General features: G+C 42.1%; 1 protein-coding gene across 1 annotated transcript in view; it reads right to left on the bottom strand.

Annotated features, from left to right (window-relative positions):
- Positions 1-22,093, bottom strand: part of ADAMTS12 (ADAM metallopeptidase with thrombospondin type 1 motif 12) — a 387,436-nt gene that overhangs the window by 75,598 nt on the left and 289,745 nt on the right. Inside the window, exon 17 of the mRNA XM_040262292.1 lies at positions 4,972-5,098. Coding sequence (XP_040118226.1) covers positions 4,972-5,098 — 127 coding nt within the window. The remainder of the gene's footprint in view (positions 1-4,971; positions 5,099-22,093) is intronic.

Raw genomic sequence — 22,093 nt, forward strand, 5'->3', positions numbered from 1 at the left:
AAAGTTAGCTGCTGCTGCTGCTGCTAAGTCACTTCAGTCACGTCTGACTCTGCGCAACCCCACAGATGGCAGCCCACTGGGCTCCTCTGTCCCTGGGATTCTCTAGGCAAGAATAATGGAGTGGGTTGCCATTTCCCTTCTCCAACGCATGTATGCATGCTAAGTTGCTTCAGTCGTGTCTGACTCTGCGCAACCCTATGGACAGCAGCCCACCAGGCTCCTCTGTCCACGGAATTCTCTAGGCAAGACACTGAAGTGGGTTGCCATTTCCTTCTCCTATAAAGTTAGCTATCTGGGATCAAGTAACCCATCCCAATACAGGTATCATAAATTTTAAACATAAATGTGTGTATGCATGTAAGTATGTGTGTGTGACCTTGGGTATAAAAACAAAACCAAAGGCAGACATTCTACTTTCAAGTTAAAAAAATGCTACTGGGATCTTTAATATCCCTCTCCAAAGGCTGTGCTTTAGCTTGAGGTCTGAACTGGGTAAATTCAGGCTTGATCTGCTACATTTAGGATCTTTAAGGATCACAAGCTGGAGTGTAGGCATTAATCATGTATAGAAATTCAAGAAACTCAGACCTTGGGAAGTGGATATCAGAGGGAAATCAAAACAAAAAAAATGCTACTTAATGATAAAAATTTTTAAACAGTTGTCAAATTGCATATGCTTTGTTCTTCTTTAAGTATGTTCTTCAAATTGTTTGGAGGGAATTGGAGGAAATTCTGTTTCCAACACAACAGCAGAAATTGGGCATAGGATGTATTGTTTTCCTCCCTTGAAGTGCAATGATGTGCAGTGGCAGAAGCAGCAGCTACAAAAATGATCATCAGCTCCCCAAGAAAACCTCAGCACTGGATGTCACATTTGTATTGAGTGGGACAGCACAGTGACTGCCCGGTAGCCTATTACCTACTTGTGGCCATCAACACTTCCATTCTAGATGGTGATACCAGAGGCTCATTACTGATTTTGTGAGAGGAGGCTGTGGAATCTGTCCATTTAAAAATTTTGTGCTGAATCTTTCTGTATCAGTGTACTCAGCTTAGGAAGCGTTCCAGAGAAAAGCCCAAAATATTTACCTTGGAGCTTTCCAGGTGGCGCTAGTGGTACAAAGAATCTGCCTGCCAGTGCAGGAGACTAGATGTAAGAGATCTGGGTTTGATTCCTGGGTCAGGAAGATCCCCTAGAGGAGGGCATGGCAACCCACTCCAGTATTTTTTGCCTGGAAAAGCCCATGGACAGAGGAGCCTGGCGGACTACAGTCCACAGGGTTGCAAAGAGTCAAACATGACTGAAGCTACTTAGCATGCACATCACTGACCTTGTTCTAACAATGCTGCTCTTAGAAATGCAAGCTAAAGCGATGTCAATTAACCACAGAGCTCCAAAGGGGACAGGGGCCATGGACAGTGATCAGGTCCCTGGGCAAGGAATCCAGATGCTTGACTGTGGTCCCAGTCCTGACAACAGCTCTGTCTTGCTGGTGTATTTGTCTCATATAGGTCTCCTGGCTGTAAGGCTTCCTTAGGAAGTGACATATTTGTGCTATTCCAAAAAATCCTGAGAAAGCTCTAGTTACTTATTTTCCAAGCTTTGGTGCTTCTATGACTTGGTGAAGAGATTGCCTCTCCTCTCCCTTGCTTTTACATTGTGTGTGCACGTGTGTGCTCAGTTGGGTCCGACTCTTTGTGACCCATAGACTGCAGCAGGGCAGGCTCCTCCATCCATGGAATTCTCCAGCCAAGAATGCTGGGATGGATTGTCATGCCCTCCTCCAGTTGGGATCTTCCTGACCGGGGATCAAATCTGCATCTCCTGCATCGGCAGGCTGCTGCTTTACCACTGAGCAACCCGGGAAGCTCCCGCTTTACATTATGCTGACATTAATTAGTACACTGCTTGTGTTACTTTCCGAGGGCTGCTGTAAAACAAGTCACCACAAACTTGGTGGCAGAAAGAAAAGAAATCTAGTTTCTTATATCTCTGGAGGCCAGATAGACAAGCCAGCATTACCGGGATGAAGTGAAGGTTTTGGCAGGGCTGCACTCTTTGGAGGCTCTAGGGAAGATCCATTCCTTCCATCTTCAAGTCTGTGTGGCTGCCAGCACTCCCTGGCTGGTGGCCTGTCACTCCAGTGTCTTCAAATCTTTCTGTTCCACCTCCATATTGTTTCTCCTGTGTGTGTGTGTGTGTATGTGTGTGTGTGTGTGTGTGTGTGGTGTGAAGTTTCCCTATGCTTCTATAAGGATACTATGATGGAATTTAGGGTCCAAATCAATAATTCTGTGTAACTTGCCCATTTCAAGACCCTTCAACTTAATTACATCTTCAAAAGCCCTTTCTCCAAATAAGGTAACACTTGCAGGCTCCAGGGACCAGGAAGTGGATATCGTGGAGGCTAGGTTTAGCTACTACATGACTACCTTCAGGGTCAACCTCCAGTCCCCAGAGCTCAGCCTGTATCACTTGGAATTCCTCTGTTGAGGCTCCTCCTGGGTCTACCAGTCTCCAGTCTCAGCTCATCTCCTGTCCATCAGCCTCTGGACTCTGACCCCAGTATCCGTCTCCTTCTAGCACTGGCTGTATCTTATAGGATGACCTTCAGCTAGAAAATTCTGGTCGTCAGAGTGCAGAGATAGGTAAAGATAACCACCCTTATGGGAACTGAATTCTGAAAATAGTGAGGCCAAGACTTTAGTTAATGTCAGATATGGACTGAATACTCTTCTCAAACAGAGAGTGGCTACCAAATCCACTGTCTTCTCTGACTATGCTGCTTTTATGGACACAGCTAATACCCCCATCTCTCTCTTGGTCTCAGCAGGTGAGCACCTGCATCACATCTTTTGGTGCCCACCAACCTAGCACAGGCCTTGCTTTGCCTTAGACACAAATCAAGTGAGGGGAGAGGCGCATGCCTGTCTTTGAGGGGTCTGCTGTATGTCGACCCACTGCAGCCTTACAGCTAGTCAGCCTTGAGTTTTAGGAGCTCTGCCTGGAGCCAGGTACCAGAGACATAGCTTTTATTATATCACAGTGCTTTTATTAAATCACAGTGCTCAGTACCTGTAACTGTAACATGGTTATCATTGCCATCATACCTTTCGTGGGAAATCATGAATGTTTAACAAAGATTTACCAGTAATATCAAGGAAGGCCCAGGTAGTCTAAATAAAATAATAAAAATGTCCCTGAACCCTAGGGCCAAAGTTAGACTCAGGAACTAAACAGCTGTGGTTTTAAGAAGGTAGCCACTCACCAGAAAGGATGGCATTGAAAAGTGAGGCAAGCATCCCAGGGTGTGTGTGGTGATTGGCAGCTGGTGAGGGCAAAAGGAAGTGGCTGGTGAGAGTCACTGACTTTGTTGGAGACAAATATGATGGAAGCACGTAAACTCCACAAAGGGACAGGCTATTTATTGATGAGATAAGGCAAGCGATAAGAAAGATCCCTCTTTCCAGGCTCATTCTTCCCTGAGAAGCATCTATAGAAACTGCAATGATTACATATGAAACCTAGTGGGGCCTGATCCTCCGCTCAACTCCCTAGTTCTTCCCAGTGAAAGTGTTATGGGAGGGACTTCCCTGGTGGTCCAGTGGTTAAGACTTCACCTTCCAGTGTAGAGGGTGTGGGTTCAAACCCTGCTTGCGGAACTAAGATCCCACATGCTCTGTGGCCAAAACCCCAAAACCTAACAAAGGCAACATTGTAACAAACTCAATAAAGACATCAGGGTAGAGCCATAGCGAGGGGAGGGGACAGTGGTACCTCTGTCCTCTCTCGATGGAGATGGGGTCCAGCTCTGAAGCTCACAGCCCACCTTCCATCCAGAAAGAAACCCCAGAACTGGACAGAGAATCAACCTGACTCTGAGATGAGAACACCCTGGCCTCTGGGACCTCCCTGCCTGAGACCAGAAGAAACTGACACTGTCTGCCTTAGCTGAGCTGTCTAGATGCTTCTTTTTGACCTAGTTACTGGGCATTTATCCCATTCTTTCAGCTCTTCTTTAGAATTCTGCCTGTCACTTGGTAGATTTATTATGCCAACCAGTCCCCACCTGTTAAACTAAACTCTTCTTAATGTGTCTTCTTGGGACTGGAATGAATGCCTGACAGGATCTGCAAATGAAATACATCTCTGTTTATGGACACGAGGGAATGAAAACACTCCCCACAATTAATTCTTTCTTTCCTTCCCTCCCTTCTTTTTTCTTTTTCTTCCTCTCTCCTGCCCCTCTTTCTAACAAATGTCCCTCATAATAACAACCCAGTTGCCTTCTATAAACTTGATTCTATATGATTCGGAGCAGGTGAATACTTCTATTAACAGCAGTTCTCAACCAAGGGTGATTTTGCCCCCAGAAGACATTTGGCAAAGTTTGGAGACATTTATGGTTGTCACAACCCGGACGGGGAACATGAAATGCTACAAACTTCTAAATGGACACAAGGCCAGGGATGCTGCTAAACATGTGACAGCCCCCACAACAAAGAATTACCCAGCCCCAAATATCGACAGTGCTGAGACTGAACAAGCCTGATCTATAAGTCCACTTTTCAAGGCAGTGGTCCAAAAGTGTCAGCATATTCTCTATAAGCTACTATTGCACTGGTTGGTAAAGTGCTCTTGGAAAAGCCAAACCAATTAGCTAAAGAATTTTGGGATGATCTACACACCATTCTGTTCAACAGTGCTTTGGGACTTAAGTCTTAACAAATAATTAAACATAGATCACACAAGCTTTGTAAGAAATACTGTTCTCTGGGGAGAAAACGTTCCCCACTCACACCTTGTCACAGGTTCTAATAGCATAGCCACAGAAACCTGTGACAGCTTGCCTATATTTATTCTAATAATGAAGCTACCCAGCCCTCCCATATCACTGAGCCCTTGATTGCTATGAAATCAGACACCATGGTAGGCAGACACACAGAGCTCGAGCTGTTACCAGCAGTTACCTTGGCGGACAATCCTTTTCATGACACTTCTTCTGTCTCCCATTGGGTTGTGTTTCTGGGTCACAGAACGTAGCTTTCACTATCCCACGACCCTTCTTCACACAATGGGCAGTCTGACGGCGGATACCTGGGGGTTTAACAGAAAGGTTCACATGTATTAAACCCGAGCTCACATTCTTAGTGTTGGATGAGGCCCCTGATCATGCCTGTAACTGATGAGAAAGTTGCCCATAAAGTATTTGGTCTTTATTTTCTTAAAGATTTTCTTTTTGATGTGGACCATTTTTTAAAAGTCTTTATGGAATTTGTTACATTACTACTTCTGTTCTATGGTTTGGCCTTTTAGCCATGAAGCATGTGGAATCTTAGTTCTCCAACCAGGGATCAAATCCACATCTCCCACATTGGAAGGTGAAGTCTCAACCAGTGGACCACCAGGGAAGTCCAGAGTATTTGGTTTTTAAAATAGGAATGGGGGCCTCTTTAAATCTGCTCACGCTGCTGAACGCAATGGGTGAAAAATATCTTCCTAAGTAAGGACCACAGATGATATAGGCAAATTAATATGTAATTAGTATACAGATTCCACTCTAGCTGTGGAGACAAGACTAACAAACATATGCCAAATAAAACACAAAGTGAGATTTAAATACTGAAAGCAGATGCTATCACCAGCTGTTGCAACACAATCAGACTTATTTAGTTTAATAAAAGAAGAGAGGAATGGGAGCTTGGGGCTTGTAAACTCCGAAAGACAGGAATAAAATTCAAAATAATGTTGTGAAGTTGAGAGGTTATGTTTTTTAAAGTAGAGGGTTCTGACAGCAGGGATCGAAAATACTGGTGCCTTTGACACCAGGTTAGTAAGTAAGAGAAGCATATAGAAATAGCTGGGTCTGCAGGTGAACACAGCCTACATCGGGGCTGGATTTGACTTTGGATATAGAATAATAGTTGGGTTTGATCCCTGGGTCAGGAAGATACCCTGGAGAAGGGAATTGCTACCCACTGCCGTATTCTTGCCTGGAGAATTCCTTGGACAGAGGAGCCTGGCAGGCTCCCTGGGGGCACAAAGAGTTGCACGCTAATGAGTGACTCCTTTCCCAACTTGGAAGCAGTCTGTTGTTCCAAATATGGACTGGTTCCAAATTTGGAAAGGAGTAGGGCAAGGCTGTATCTTGTCACCTTGCTTATTTAACTTATATGCAGAGACATCATGCAAAATGCTGGGCTGGATGAAGCACAAGCTGGAATCAAAATTGCTGGGAGAAATATCAATAACCTCAGATATGCAGATGATACCACCCTTATGGCAGAAAGTGAAGAGGAACTAAAAAGCCTCCTGATGAAACAGAAAGAGGAGAGTGCAAAAGCTGGCTTAAAACTCAGCACTCAAAAAACAAAAGATCATGGCATCCAGTTTCATCACTTCATGGTAAATAGATGGGGAAACAATGGAAACAGTGAGAGACTTTATATTTTGGGCTCCAAAAGTTCCGGGAGTAGGTGATGGACAGGGAAGCCTGGCATGCTGCAGTTCATGGGGTCACAAAGAGTTGGACGTGACTAAGAGACTGAACTGAACTGAGTGACTAACACTAACTAACTGAGTAATAATTAACCCATGTAGTGCTTGCCTTGCCCAGGGCACTGTTCAGACTTGTATGTGTTTCTGTGTGTGTGTGACTACCTATGTCCCAGATAAATATATACACATATATAAGTGTAAGCGTGTGTATGTGTATAACATAGCACCTATTATCTACTATGATGTATAATAATTAAAACCTCACAACCCAATGAGGTCAACACTATTACTATTGCTACCTGACAGATGAGAAAACAGGGCACAGTGAAGTCATACAGGTTAAGAAGGGAAAAGAAAGGACCACTGGCTTTACTAGCTAGGACATCATTGGCAAGAGAATGTGAAGGAGTGGCCAGACGTCATGGATTGAGAGGTGAAGGGCAGGTAGGAAGAGAGAGTGTCATCATCTCTCCTGAGAGGGCCAATGATTCCATGCAAAATAGGAAAGACTGGGTGGGAAGACTGAAGATGGAGGCCCCAGGCAAGAGAGCAATTGGCCAGCATAGAGACGGGCACCCTGAGCTCTCAGGGCATCTGGGCCTCGAGTGGGCTCCCTGGTGAAGCCCAGAGTTTGAAGGGCCACATGTGCACCAATAAGCTAGTCACCTCCTTGCTTTAGTGCCAGTGACATGAAGGGATTCCCCATATCCACAATGTTGGCAGGACCCAAACTGGGGAGCTCCCCTACCATGCACTGCCTCACATACCCTTACATGGACTCATGCCAATATCTGGGGCTAGCCTGCATATTCAGATGCCAGAGATTGTATCTCAGATGGGACAGTTGGATGGCATCACTGACTCAATGGACGTGAGTTTGAGCAAAATTCAGGAGATGGTGAAGGGCAAGAAGCCTGGTGTGCCTTAATCCATGGGGTCACAAAGAGTCAGATATGAGTGAGCAACTGAACAATAACAAACTCAAAAATGTCAGAGGGAAATGCAAAACTGTAAGTGAAGACTTTAAAATGAATCAACAGTATTTTATTCACTCAGTTCAGTTCACTCACTCAGTCATGTCCAACTCTGTGCAACACCATGGTCTGCAGCACGCCAGGCTTCCCTGTCCATCACCAACTCCTGGAACTTGCTCAAACTCATGTCTATCAAGTCAGTGATGCCATCCAATCATCTCAGCCTCTGTTGTCCCCTGCTCCTGCCTTCAATCTTTCCCAGCATCAGGGTCTTTTCCAGTAAGTTGGCTCTTTGCATCAGGTGGCCAAATGAATGGAGTTTCAGCTTCAGCATCAGTTCTTCCAATGAATAGTCAGGACTGATTTCCTTTCGGATGGACTGGTTTGATCTCCTTGTAGTCCAAGGGACTCTTAAGAATCTTCTCCAACACCAGTTAAAAAAGCATCAATTTTTCGGCACTCAACTTTTTTTATGGTCTAACTCTCACATCTATACATGACTACCGGAGAAACTACAGCTTTGACTAGATGGACCTTTGTCGGCAAAGTGATATCTCTGCTTTTCAATACACTGTTTAGGTTTGTCATAGCTTTTCTTCCAAGGAGCAAGCTTCTTTTAACTTCATGGCTGCAGTCACCATCTGCAGTGATTTTGGAGCCCAAGAAAATAAAGTCTGTCACTGTTTCCATTGTTTCCCCATCTATTTGCCTTGAAGTGATGGGACTGGATCCTAGCTTTCTGAATGTTGAGGATTTTTTAAATATATAAATTTATTTATTTTAATTGGAAGTTAATTACTTTACAATATTGTATTGGTTTTGCCATACATCAACAGGAATCCACCACAGGTATACACGTGTTCCCCATCCTGAACCCCCCTCCCTCCTCCTTCCCCGTACCATCCCTCATGAATGTTGAGTTTTAAGCTAGCTTTTTCACTCTTTTCTTTCACTTTTATCAAGAGGCTCTTTAGTTCCTCTTTTATTGCTTAGTTCCTGATTTTATTGTTAAATCAACACTGTTTAGTTCTATTTAAGGAGAAGGAAATGGTAACCCACTCCAGGATTCTTGCCTAGAGAATCTTGTGTACAGAGGAGCCTGGTGGGTTGCTGTCCATAGGGTCACATAGAGTCAGACATGACTGAAGTGACTTAGCATGCATGCATGCATTGGAGAAGGAAATGGCAACCCACTCCAGTGTTCTTGCCTGGAGAATCCTAGGGACAGAAGAACCTGGTGGGCTGCCATCTATGGAGTCGCACAGAGTCGGACACGACTGAAGTGACTTAGGAGCAGCAGCAGTTCTATTTAAAGAGACAGGTAACCTTTCAACCACTCAGGCTTTCTCAGATGATAGACTATGTGCTCTTTGATTTTTTGTCATATAAACAAAGTACTACCAACAGCTTGAAGCAACACTATAAAAGAAACTTTCATGGAATAATGACTGAATCATTGTCTGGAAAGACACACCTGTAGAGAAGTCTTATATAATATGAGTGGAGTGGAGATTGCAATGACTGAATCCAGAAAAACTGACATGGAATCTGCCATTATGGAAGAGAAAAAAAAGGAAAAAGCTTAGATCTTAGAAGTTTCAGTAAAACATTGGATAGTTTGGCAAATTCTTGATGTCAAAACATAAAAGGCAACTGTTAGATGACTACTCTCATAGATTGGAAATATCCCCCCACAAAAGGCTTGTTTCTGTGCATTAAGAGCAAAGATAAGTCAGTGCTTCTCACTCCAGAAGTAGTAGGAGGGCACAGACATTACAAACAGTCTCCACCAGAAAGTTAATAACATTTCATGAGTCAATCTGCTAGACCAGCAGCCGGATGAGTGGATGAATGGGCCAGGCAGATACTGCCGAGTGCCTGGGGGGAAATGAACAACGTGGCAGAGTCTCTCTGTTGGAATTAATGGTCATCGTTGTTCCTGTTCAGTTGTTCAGTCATGTCTGACTCTTTGTGACCCCATGGACTGCAGTATGCCGGGCTTCCTTGTCCTTCACCATCTCCTAGAGCTTGCTCAAACTCCTGTCTATTAAGTTGGTGATGCCATCCAACCATCTCGTCCTCTGTAATCCCCTTCTCCTCCTGCCCTCAATCTTTCCCAGCATCAGGGTCTTTTCTAATAAGCCAGCTCTTTGAATCAGGTGGCCAAAGTATTGGAGCTTCAACTTCAGCATCAGTCCTTCCAAAGAATATTCAGGATTGACTGGTTTGAACTTGCAGTCCAAGGGACTCTCAAGAGTCTTCTCCAACACCACAGACCACTAATCTTCTATTCTTCTAGCTCTTGAGTTCTCACTTCATAGATACAAAGCTAAGCCCAAACCTTCCAATGAGGGGCTTCGACTCAGTAGACTGATTTCTCCCAGGTTATAGGAACACAATACCTGGCCAGGTGCTTCTGACTCTACTCAGGTGGTTCTCTGTTCACTTTGTAAAATTTAATCTATAATTCCACCCCTTATCAAATTCTAGTTAAATAAATAAGACAAATAAAATCCAAGAGTCCTAGGTTCTAGTCTCTGTTTTTCCTTCTGCTCATGCTAGTTTAACTGCAACAAAATGAGAATAATGACATTCAGACTGTTTAAGAGTGTGATGCTGAGCTAGTTTATTTCTGGGAGTGTCTTCTACTTTTATAATCTATAATCCATGAAGAGAAGATAAAGTTTAATCATGGAAAACAGTGACTAATAAGTGAATTCTGGTTAATAAAATTTTACCATTAACTTGGAAAAGTTTGTTTCAACTGCCATCAGAATGTCCCTACATTGCTAATTCTTATTGCCTTGGTGACAAAGTGTATTTTCCAAAGATGGCTGCAACAATAATCTCTCTTTTGGCATATTCTTTTCTAGTTACCCTGACTTTGGACTGAATGCAGAAATGAAGTTATGTGAGTTCATAGATGAGGTCATAAAAGACCATGTGGCTTCCCTCCAATTCTTTAGAATCTGTCACTCTCAAGACCCTCCACCTGCCATGGAGTAGGAAGTCCCCACCCTGGGAGAGACCAGGTATAGCTACTCCAGTTGACAGTCCCCAGTGAGTTATCCAGCCCAAGTGTCAATCATATGAGTTAAGAAGGCTCCAGATGATTCCAACTCCTAGGCATTTGAATCATTCTTTGCCATCCAGGTCTTCCTAGCTGAGGTGTCAAATGCTGTGGAGCTAAGGCATGCCATCCCCACTTTATCCTGTCTAAATTTCTGACCTACAGAATCCTACCTACGTGCATGCATGTTAAGTCACTTCAGTTGTGTCTGACTCTTTGTGACCACATGGACTGTAGTCCCCCAGTCTCCTCTGTCCATGGGATTCTCTAGGCAAGAATACTGGAGTGGGTTGCCATGCTCTTCTCCAGGGGGATCTTCCCAACCCAGGGACTGAACCTGAGTCTCTTACATCTCGTGTATTGGTAGGTAGGTTCTTTACCCGTCCAATTTTATAGGTAAGAAGCCCAATCTTACCTATAGAGCATAGTGAAATGGTTGTTTTAGTACACTAAATTTAGGTTGCTATGTTATACAGCAATAGTAATTGGAATAGTACTCAATAAATGCTAGCTGCCTTCTTTTCTTGAGTCAAGACCCAGAGCAACCAATGAGCTTGGCTTGCTAGGAAACTCACCACTACTGATTTTATTGATTTTTCATTCCATCCTCTCCTGTGTTTTCTGTTTTCATTCCTTTTTTGTTTGTTTGTTTGGTTGTCACTCCAGATCCACTCTGTGGAAGCTGATGCTATGGATTGCTGTGGCTTCCAATTAGATTTGGGGAATGGAGATGGTTTATTTGGATAACTGCTCCTTCTTTTACTTCTTTAGGCCTAGGATGGTAGCTTCATTCCCTCCATCCTCTACTATTAATGGATGGACAGGGGTACTTAATCACCTTTCTTGGCTTCCATAAGACCTACGCACACCTTTGAAAGTAGTCAAGGTATTCTGTTTGGGTGTGCAGGGCACCCTGACTGATAACGTCTCCATTGTAATAACAAACTCAAACCATTAATTATGAGTGGCACAGTCATTAATCAAGTCTGTAAACCAACTTCTGAAATAACAGAATCTTTCTCTGACATAGGATATTGTAATACCTCTTTGTGGATGGGGTCAGAATCAGTCATCATTTTAAGAGTAGTGATCATGATATAACACTGCAAATGCAGAAAGTATAACAGATTAGGTTGAATCTATGAGACCCTGACCTTTTCCTGTAATTCAAAAAAGAAAAATGATGTTGGCTTTTAAATCCGGCTTGCCTTTTGACCCTTTAACTTACACACTGAACACAGCCCGCAAAGAAATTCTAAGTAATTAAGGTGCCAATCAATATGTTGGCCCAGAACTAAGTTAACTGATTATCTATAAGTATTTACTTGAAAATGGCAGTAAGTGGAAATCAATCACATTCTAAATAGATGAGAATCAAACCCAAAGTTTTATAGAGGAATCTGAGTCACTGTCTCCACATATAGCAATGAGAATGTCACCATGAAGCTGTAAACATATAGTAAACTTTTTTAGATACTGGTAGTGAGCTGTTGGGGGTTTCTTGAGGCTCAAAAGGTAAACAATTGACCTGCGATGTAAGAGACCTGGTTTGATCCCTGGGTCAGGAAGATCCCCTGGAGAAGGATATGGCAACACACTCCCGTTTTCTTGCTGGAGAATTCCATGGATAGAGGAGCCTGGTGCGCTACAGTCCACGGGGTTGCAAAGACTCAGACACTACTGAGTGACTAACACACAGTGAGAGATTAATTAAGAGCTTTTACTTTTAAAAAATTATCTTCATATACACTTGAACCTGATCATCTTGAGTGAACATTATCCCTTGATATAAAGAACAAGTTTCTTATGTCCAAAACCAAAACAAAATTAAACAGAACAATACAGTCCATCATATTCTCAATTCAGTATTGAGATTGTAAAATAAAGGGAGACTGTTATATGGTTCATTTAGCTCATAGAAGATTTTTCTGACTCAAAAATTTAATTTATGAGGGGATAAACTGAAGACTTAGCTTATTGTAATGATCTGTGGCAGAAAATGTAAGATTTCCTATTATTTTAACTTAAGATCAAAGATACTCAAGCACTGAATATTTAATCACAGCATCTGAAAGAGATTCAAAGTACTGTATACCAAGTCTTTAAAATACTGACAAAGAACAAGATCTTTTTAAAAAAAAACAACCATTTGAGAGCAAGTTAAGCAGTACAAGTTAAATTTTACACTAGCACACAATTGATAATTCTTCTAAAACTGGACATAACCTTGAGTTTAATATAAGATAAAAACAAACACTGCTACAATTCTCTTAAATAAACAGAAATAACATTTAACTTCATAGAAGATGGGAAGAATAGGAATTATATAACCATATGTCTTGTTGGCAAGTCCATCTAAATCTATCAACTTTCAATTTCAGTTCCCAATAAACATATATTTTGTATTTTCTGGCTCCTTGACTCCCTTCATCTCTGATTTCCTTGATCAGTGAATTCAGATCTATCCTTCATAATGAAGGTTCAGAACTGGAATCCCATTACTGCAAGAGCTCAAACACATTAATGTGTGTGTGTGTCTTCAACAACAACTACAATGTCAACATTAACACCATCCCCACTGGAATTAGAAATGGTTTTGAATCCTGCTTTTAACATGTATCAAATGATCTTGGGCAGTCTTTCTAACCTCTTCCAACCTCATTTTCCTCATCCTCATGTTGATGAGAGTATGGTATAAGGTTGCTGTGAGGACATAAATGATGCATATACTCTGATATACACATGATGTTTCTAAGATTATATCCCTTAAATCCTGGCACAGTGCTTAATGCATGTTAGGTCCCTGAGAAAAGATTTTAACCTGAATGTGAAGCCTCTTTGTAACCCACTCACTAATCATGGGACATTATTTGCCTGCACAGCTCTGTTTTCTGAACGTTGTGAGGTCATGGTTGGCTTCACAGTCTGATACCAGGGAATAGAGCAAATCTAACTCATCCTGTCCTCATACTCCAATAATGTAAGCTTCTTACTACAAACAGCGGGACCCTGATTTATGCAATTGTTTCTCTAGCTCAAAAGGACATTGGAACTGACTTCAGTAAGTACAAATATTAATTGGATATCAACTAATGAGGTTTGATTTTATTATTATCTATTGCTGAAACCCACACTTGTCACAACACTGGTTAAGACTTAAGGCCAATAGTTTCCTCCTCCCTGAAATCCCAATGAACTGATTACATATACTGACTGTCATGGTCAGAAAGAAATTTTTAAAGAAATAAGTAAATACATAAGATATGCTCAAATAGGAGCATTGCTGGTGCTTGAAGAATGCTTAATGGAATGAGGTAGGATCCATTTTCAAAACTTAGGATCAGGAAGTACTCTTTCCTGCTTATAATTCCTCTTCTACACCTGCTATGTACACATCAGGCAAAGCACATGCTTAAAAAAGAAGCAGAGGCCAGAAACGTCTCACAAAACTCACAGGTTAACAAGAAAGCAGTCAGCCAGCAATTTCAGGGCACACTGAGCAAAGCCAGCCTTCAGAGAAACCAAATGAGAAATCCCCAGAAAGTGAATTATTAGGGAACCAAACTAAAGTCCTGGAAATAGGGGAGGGACTAATCTCTGCTGGCCACATGTGATTAAAAAAAAAGGGATGGGATGCAACAAAGATGACCAGTAGAATACGAGAACATTATATTAGCCTCCTTGGAAAGGATTCTGGTTAAAAGTTCCATATGTAGGGAACTTGGAAGTTGCCACTCTGTTGTAATGACAAGTAAAAAACCTGGACAGACTGAAAAACCAACTATTCTTGGGCACGTGAGAGGAAAGGGTATAGGTCAAATTGCTATCTTCAGGACTTGAGACACAGATGAACAGAAGGAGTCACAGATTCCCAACTTCCCAAAGCAGAGACTCATAAGTGGACCACCATGGGAACCTGAATTTCACCAACTAAACATTAAGAAAAGAGTAACTAAAGACCCTCTTGATGAAGGTGAAAGAGGACAGTGAAAAAGCTGGCTTAAAACTCAACATTCAAAAAACTAAGATCATGGCATCCAGTCCCATCACTTCATGGAAAATAGATGGGGAAACAGTGACAGACTATTTTCCTGGGCTCTAAAATCACTGCAGATGGTGGCTGCAGCCACGAAATTAAAAGATGCTTGCTCCTTGGAAGAAAAGCTATGACAAACCTAGACAGCATATTAAAAAGCAGAGACACTACTTTGCCAGTGAAAGCCATCTAGTCAAGGCTATGGTTTTTCCAGTAGTCATGTATGGATGTGAGAGTTGGACCATAAAGAAAGCTGAGCACTGAAGAATTGATCCTTTTGAACTGTGGTGTTGGAGAAGACTCTTGAGAGTCCCTTGGACAGCAAGGAGATCAAACCGGTCAGCACTAAAGGAAATCAATCCTGAATATTCGTTGGAAGGACTGATGCTGAAACTGAAGCTCCAATACTTTGGCCACCTGATGTGAAGAGCCAGCTCACTGGAAAAGACCCGAATGCTGGGAAGGATTGAAGGCAGGAGGAGAGGGAGATGAGGGAGGACAAGATGGTTGGAGGGCATCACCGACTCAATGGACATGAGTTTGAGCAAGTTCTGGGAGATGGTGAAGGACGGGGAAGCCTGGTGTACTGCAGTCCATGGGGTTGCAAAGAGTCGGACACGACTGAGGGACTGAACAACAACAGTGCCAGATACCAAACCACAGACCCAGGATACCCCAAGATACCATGTCAGAATAAATGCCAAAAAACTACTTCTAGGCATATCATTTTCAGATTATAGAAAATCAAAGACAAAGAAAAAATATTGTGAAACAAGTCAGAGGGAAAAAACACCTTACTCACAGAGGCACAAAGAAAAAACTGCATAAGATTTCTCAGAAATCTCACAAGCAAGAGGAGAGTGGAGTGAAATACTAAGAAGTGTTGAGAGAAAAAAAACACAGCAACCTAGAATTGGGCACCCTGAGAAATTACCATTCAAAAGAGAAGCAGAAACACTTTTTCAGAAAAACAAAGGTGGAAGGAATTTGTTGCCAGTAGACCTGTGGGAAAGAAATGTTAAGAAAGAAGGAAAGCATTAAAAATCAGAAACTTGGATCTATATTAAAAAAAGGAAAAGCATTAAAGAAGCAATAAATTAAGGTTAAATAAAAACTTCCATTTTTAAAATTCTGAGCTGACCTAACAGAAAACAGTTTGTTAAAAGTATTACTAATAATACCAACAATGTATTGGTTATGATGCTTATGTGTATATGATACATATGTATATGGGCTTAGGTACATATACAAATGAAATGAATGACAGAAATGATATAATACACAAGAGGCAGTAACTAGGATTATTTTGTTATTACAAGGTATTCTTACTGCCTATAAAGTGCTATAGTGCTATTAATATTTGAAAGTGCATTTGGATTAGCTGTAAACATATATTGCTAATTCTAGGGCAAACACTAAAAAAAGAAAAAAAAAAGATCAGCTACTCTAGGCTAAGAGTTCTCAATAGTTCATTAGTAAAGGGCAACTAGAAAATTATCAGATCTCTACTGTGTACAACTAGTGGTTTATTTTATATATTTATGCATATGGTAAACTATATAATCCTTATTCCAGAGCATATATTTAAATCTGTCTCAATGAATCCTATTATTTTTATGAAGTCCTACATATTGAAACATGTATATTTTGACATTTTGGGGGGGTTAATATCTGGACTTGGTTGATCCAACTTGACAATTACAGAGGACAAGGGGATTCCCTGTTGATTCAGATGGTAAAGAATCTGCCTGCAACGCAGGAGACGTGGGTTCTATCCCTGGGTCGGGAAGACAGAAGAAGGGCATGGCAACCCACTCCAATATTCTTGCCTAGAGAATTCCATGGACAGAGGAGCCTGGTGGGCTCAGTCCATGGGGACGAAAAGAGCTGGACATGACTAAGTGACTAACACTTTCATTTTTTAAAAAATTCTACTTGACAATTAAGAGAGGACAAAGTCAGATGGAATAGCACCAAGATAAGTCTGATTTTTTTTTTTTTAAATTTATTTATTTATTTTTAATTTTTACTTTACAATTCTGTATTGGTTTTGGCATAGATTGACATGAATCCAAAAGTAAACGAAGTATCTGACTCTGATTTTCTGTCTTCTAAGCATCACTATGGGCTTCCCAGGTGGCTCAGTGGTAAAGACTCTGCCTGCCAATGCAAGAGATGTGCGTTTGATCCCTGGGTAGAGAAGATCACCTGGAGGAGGGAATGGCAACCCAGTCCACTATTCTTGTCTGCAATATCCTATGGACAAGGGAGCCCGGTGCTATAGTCCATGGGGTCGCAAAGAGCTGGACTGAACGACGAGCATGAACAACCAATATATGGTCACCTATCAGGATTAGAAATACTTGCCCTAACGTGTTATTCTCACCCTTTATCAAGGATATGTGGCTATATCCCAAATGTATGATTATTTTGAGCCTTCGTAGCAATACTGTCAGACCCTGTAAGAACTAGTTTCAGTGACTGTAGGTATCTGTTCTACATGCATTTATTTATAATGAACATGATCTAGTTTCTAAGGCAGTTTAAAACAGTTCTAGCAATCTCCAGGAGCTTCCCATGGTCTTTGGAATTGTCAGTATTTGCCTTTTCCTATCAGAACATGCTGTTTCTAAAACAAAGGGACAACGATTATACTCCAGAGAGAATTCAGCCAAGCCAGGTGATGTCCAGAGTAGCGCAGTGGGAAATGTTCTTTTTGAGAAGACCACAGAGCACAGAACTGTCAAAGGTCACACTCAGAGGTGACGACTCACTGTCTCACAGTAGTGCCACTGCTGTAAGTTTTTTACTAGACATAACGCAATTTTGGTTAGAATGTATTACAACTAGAAGCTTCCTGCAGTACTGAGGTTAGAATAGGGCAAAACTATGGCTGTCTATCCAAGTCTAACCCCAAGAAGCTCAACAGTTGGTTCTATGAACACCTATAAGACTTTTTAGAACTACCACCCAAAAAAGATGTCCTTTTCACTATAGGGGACTGGAATGCAAAAGTAGGAAGTCAAGAAACACCTGGAGTAACAGGCAAATTTGGCCTTGGAACACGGAATGAAGCAGGCCAAAGGCTAACAGAATTTTGCCAAGAGAATGCACTGGTCATAGCAAACACCATGCTCCAACAACACGAGAGAAGACTCTACACATGACATCACCAGATGGTCAACACTGAAATCAGATTGATTATATTCTTTGCAGCCAAATGTGGAGAAGCTCTATAGAGTCAGCAAAAACAAGACCGGGAGCTGACTTTGACTCAGATCATGAACTCCTTATTGCCAAATTCAGACTTAAATTGAAGAAAGTAGAGAAAACCACTAGACCATTCAGGTATGACCTAAATCAAATCCCTTATGATTATACAGTGGAAGTGAGAAATAGATTTAAGGGACTAGATCTGATAGATAGAGTGCCTGATGAACTATGGAATTAGGTTCGTGACATTGTACAGGAGACAGGGATCAAGACCATCCCCATGGAAAAGAAATGCAAAAAAGCAAAATGGCCATCTGAGGAGGCCTTACAAATAGCTGTGAAAAGAAGAGAAATGAAAAGCAAAGGAGAAAAGGAAAGATATAAGCATCTGAATGCAGAGTTCCAAAGAATAGCAAGGAGAGATAAGAAAGCCTTCCTCAGCGATCAATGTACAGAAATAGAGGAAAAAACAGAATGGGAGAGACTAGAGATCTCTTCAAGAAAATTGGAGATACCAAGGGAACATTGCATGCAAAGATGGGCTCGATAAAGAACAGAAATGGTCTGGACCTAGCAGAAGCAGAAGATATTAAGAAGAGGTGGCAAGAAGACACAGAAGAACTGTACAAAAAAGATCTTCATGACCAAGATAATCACAATGGTCTGATCACTTACCTAGAGCCAGACATCCTGGAATGTGAAGTCAAGTGGGCCTTAGAAAGCATCACTACAAACAAAGCTAGTGGAAGTGAAGGAATTCCAGTTGAGCTATTTCAAGTCCTGAAAGATGATGCTGTGAAAGTCTTGCACTCAATATGTCAGCAAATTTGGAAAACTCAGCAGTGTCCACAGGACTGGAAAAGGTCAGTTTCCATGCCAATCCCAAAGAAAGCCAATGCCAAAGAATGCTCAAGCTACCGCACAATTGCACTCATCTCACACGTTAGTAAAGTAATGCTCAAAATTCTCCAAGCCAGGCTTCAGCAATACGTGAACCATGAACTTCCAGATGTTCAAGCTGGTTTTAGGAAAGGCAGAGGAACCAGAGATTAAATTGCCAACATCCGCTGGATCATGGAAAAAGCAAGAGAGTTCCAGAAAAACATCTATTTCTGCTTTATTGACTATGCCAAAACCTTTGACTGTGTGGATCACAATAAACTGTGGAAAATTCTGAAAGAGAAGGGAATACCAGACCACCTGACCTGCCTCTTGAGAAACCTGTATACAGGTCAGGAAGCAACAGTTAGAACTGGACATGGAACAACAGACTGGTTTCAAATAGGAAAAGGAGTAAGTCAAGGCTGTATATTGTCACCCTGCTTATTTAACTTATATGCAGAGTACATCATGAGAAACGCTGGGCTGGAGGAAGCACAAGCTGAAATCAAGATTTCCGGGAGAAATGTCAATAACCTCAGATATGCAGATGACACCACCCTTATGGCAGAAAGTGAAGAGGAACTAAAAAGCCTCTTGATGAAAGTGAAAGTGGAGAGCAAAAAAGTTGGCTTAAAGCTCAACATTCAGAAAACGAAGATCATGGCATCTGGTCCTATCACTTCATGGGAAATAGATGGGGAAACAGTGGAATCAGTGTCAGACTTTATTTTGGGGGGCTCCAAAATTACTGCGGATGGTGACTGCAGCCATGAAATTAAAAGATGCTTACTCCTTGGAAGGAAAGTTATGACCAACCTAGATAGCATATTGAAAAGCAGAGATATTACTTTGCCAACAAAGGTCTGCCTAGTCACGGCTATGGTTTTTCCAGTGGTCATGTATGGGTGTGAGAATTGGACTATAAAGAAAGCTGAGTGCCAAAGAATTGATGCTTTTGAAGTGTGGTGTTGGAGAAGACTCTTGAGAGTCCATTGGACTGCAAGGAGATCCAACCAGTCCATTCTAAAGGAGATCGGCCCTGGGTGTTCTTTGGAAGGACTGATGCTAAAGCTGAAACTCCAGTATTTTGGCCACCTCATGCGAAGAGTTGACTCACTGGAAAAGACTCTGATGCTGGGAGGGATTGGGGGCAGGAGGAGAAGGGGACAACAGAGGATGAGATGGCTGGATGGCATCACCGACTCGATGGACATGAGTTTAAGTGAACTCCGGGAGTTGGTGATGGACAGGGAGGCCTGGCGTGCTGCGATTCATGGGGTTGCAGAGTCGGACATGACTGAGCGGCTGATCTGATCTCTGATCTGATCTGATGGTTGTCTATGGGGTCGCACAGAGTCAGACATGACTGAAGTGACTTAGCAGCAGCAGCATGGCTTTTACATTCTTACAAAAGTGAGCTTGAGGCTTTGCCAAAATATTTCTGTTTAGTAAGGAGTCCTGAAGTTTCCTAAAGCTCAACACAGTATCTGTGTTGAGCCATTTCTGCAGCTGTTCCTCCACAGATAATCCATTGGTTATACTTTCACGGTTGATCTTTTGACTGGTGACTGGGATAAATTTTCTTCAAGAAGCCTCTTGTAATGAATGGTAGTGCTTGTTCTTCCAACCTTTCCCAAGGTACAGCTCATCCTAAATTCTCCCAGAGTCACCCTAAAGTCACGCCCAGAGATAGTTCAGTTCAGTTCAGTTGCTCAGTCGTGTCTGACTCTTTGTGACCCCATTAACTGCAGCTTGCCAGGCCTCCCTGTCCATCACCAACTCCCGGAGTCCACCCAAACCCATGTCCATTGTGTCGGTGATGCCATCCAGCCATCTTATCCTCTGTCGTCTCCTTCTCCTCCTGCCCTCAGTCTTTCCCAGCATCAGGGTCTTTTCAAAGAGTCAGCTCTCTGCATCAAGTGGCCAAAGTATTGGAGTTTCAGCTTCAACATCAGTCCCTCCAATGAACACCCAGGACCAGTCTCCTTTAGGATGGACTGGTTGGATCTCCTCACAGTCCAAGGGACTCTCAAGAGTCTTCTCCGATACCACACTTCAAAAGCACCAACTCTTCTGTGCTCAGCTTTCTTTATAGTCCAACTCTCACATCCATACGTGACTACTGCAAAAACCATAGCCTTGACTAGACAGACCTTTGTTGGCAAAGTGTTGTCTCTGCTTTTGAATATGCTGTCTAGGTTGGTTGTAACTTTCCTTCCAAGGATCAAGCGTCTTTTAATTTCATTGCTGCAATCACCATCCGCAGTGTTTGGAGCCCAGAAAAATAAAGTCTGACACTGATTCCACTGTTTCCCCATATATTTCCCATGAAGTGATGGGACCAGATGCCATGGTCTTCATTTTCTGAATGTTGAGCTTTAAGCCAACTTTTTCACTCTCTTCTTTCACATCCATCAAGAGGCTCTTTAGTTCTTCTTCACTTTCTGCCATAAGGGTGGTGTCATCTGCATATCTGAGGTTATTGACATTTCTCCTGGAAATCTTGATTCCAGCTTGTGTTTCCTCCAGTCCAGCATTTCTCATGATGTACTCTGCATATAAGTTAAATAAGCAGGGTGACAATATACAGCCTTGACTTACTCCTTTTCCTATTGGGAACCAGTCTGTTGTTCCATGTCCAGTTCTAACTGTTGCTTCCTGACTTGTATACAGGTTTCTCAAGAGGCAGGTCAGGTGGTCTGGTATTCCCTTCTCTTTCAGAATTTTCCACAGTTTATTGTGATCCACACAGTCAAAGGTTTTGGCATAGTCAATAAAGCAGAAATAGATGTTTTTCTGGAACTCTCTTGCTTTTTCCATGATCCAGCGGATGTTGGCAATTTGATATCTGGTTCCTCTGCCTTTCCTAAAACCAGCTTGAACATCTGGAAGTTCATGGTTCACGTATTGCTGAAGCCTGGCTTGGAGAATTTTGAGCATTACTTTACTAGCATGTGAGATGAGTGCAGTTGTGTGGTAGCATGAGCGTTCTTTTGTATTGCCTTTCTTTGGGATTGGAATGAAAACTGACCTTTTCCAGTCCTGTGGCCACTGCTGAGTTTTCCAAATTTGCTGACATATTGAGTGCAACACTTTCACAGCATCATCTTTTAGAATTTGAAATAGCTCAACTGGAATTCCATCACTTCCACTAGCTTTGTTTGTAGTGATGCTTCCTAAGGCCCACCTGACTTCACATTCCAGGATGTCTGGCTCTAGGTGTGTGGGAGTGATCACACCTTCATGGTTATCTTGGTCGTGAAGATCTTTTTGTACAGTTCTTCTGTGTCTTCTTGACACCTCTTCTTAATATCTTCTGCTTCTGTTAGGTCCATACCATTTCTGTCCTTTATTGAGCCCATCTTTGCATGAAATGCCCAATAGATAAAGCAGGAGTAAAATCAAATATGGCAGAGAGG

The sequence above is a fragment of the Oryx dammah genome, unplaced genomic scaffold (genome assembly GCF_014754425.2).
Source record: "Oryx dammah isolate SB20612 unplaced genomic scaffold, SCBI_Odam_1.1 HiC_scaffold_20, whole genome shotgun sequence".
NCBI lineage: Eukaryota > Metazoa > Chordata > Mammalia > Artiodactyla > Bovidae > Oryx > Oryx dammah.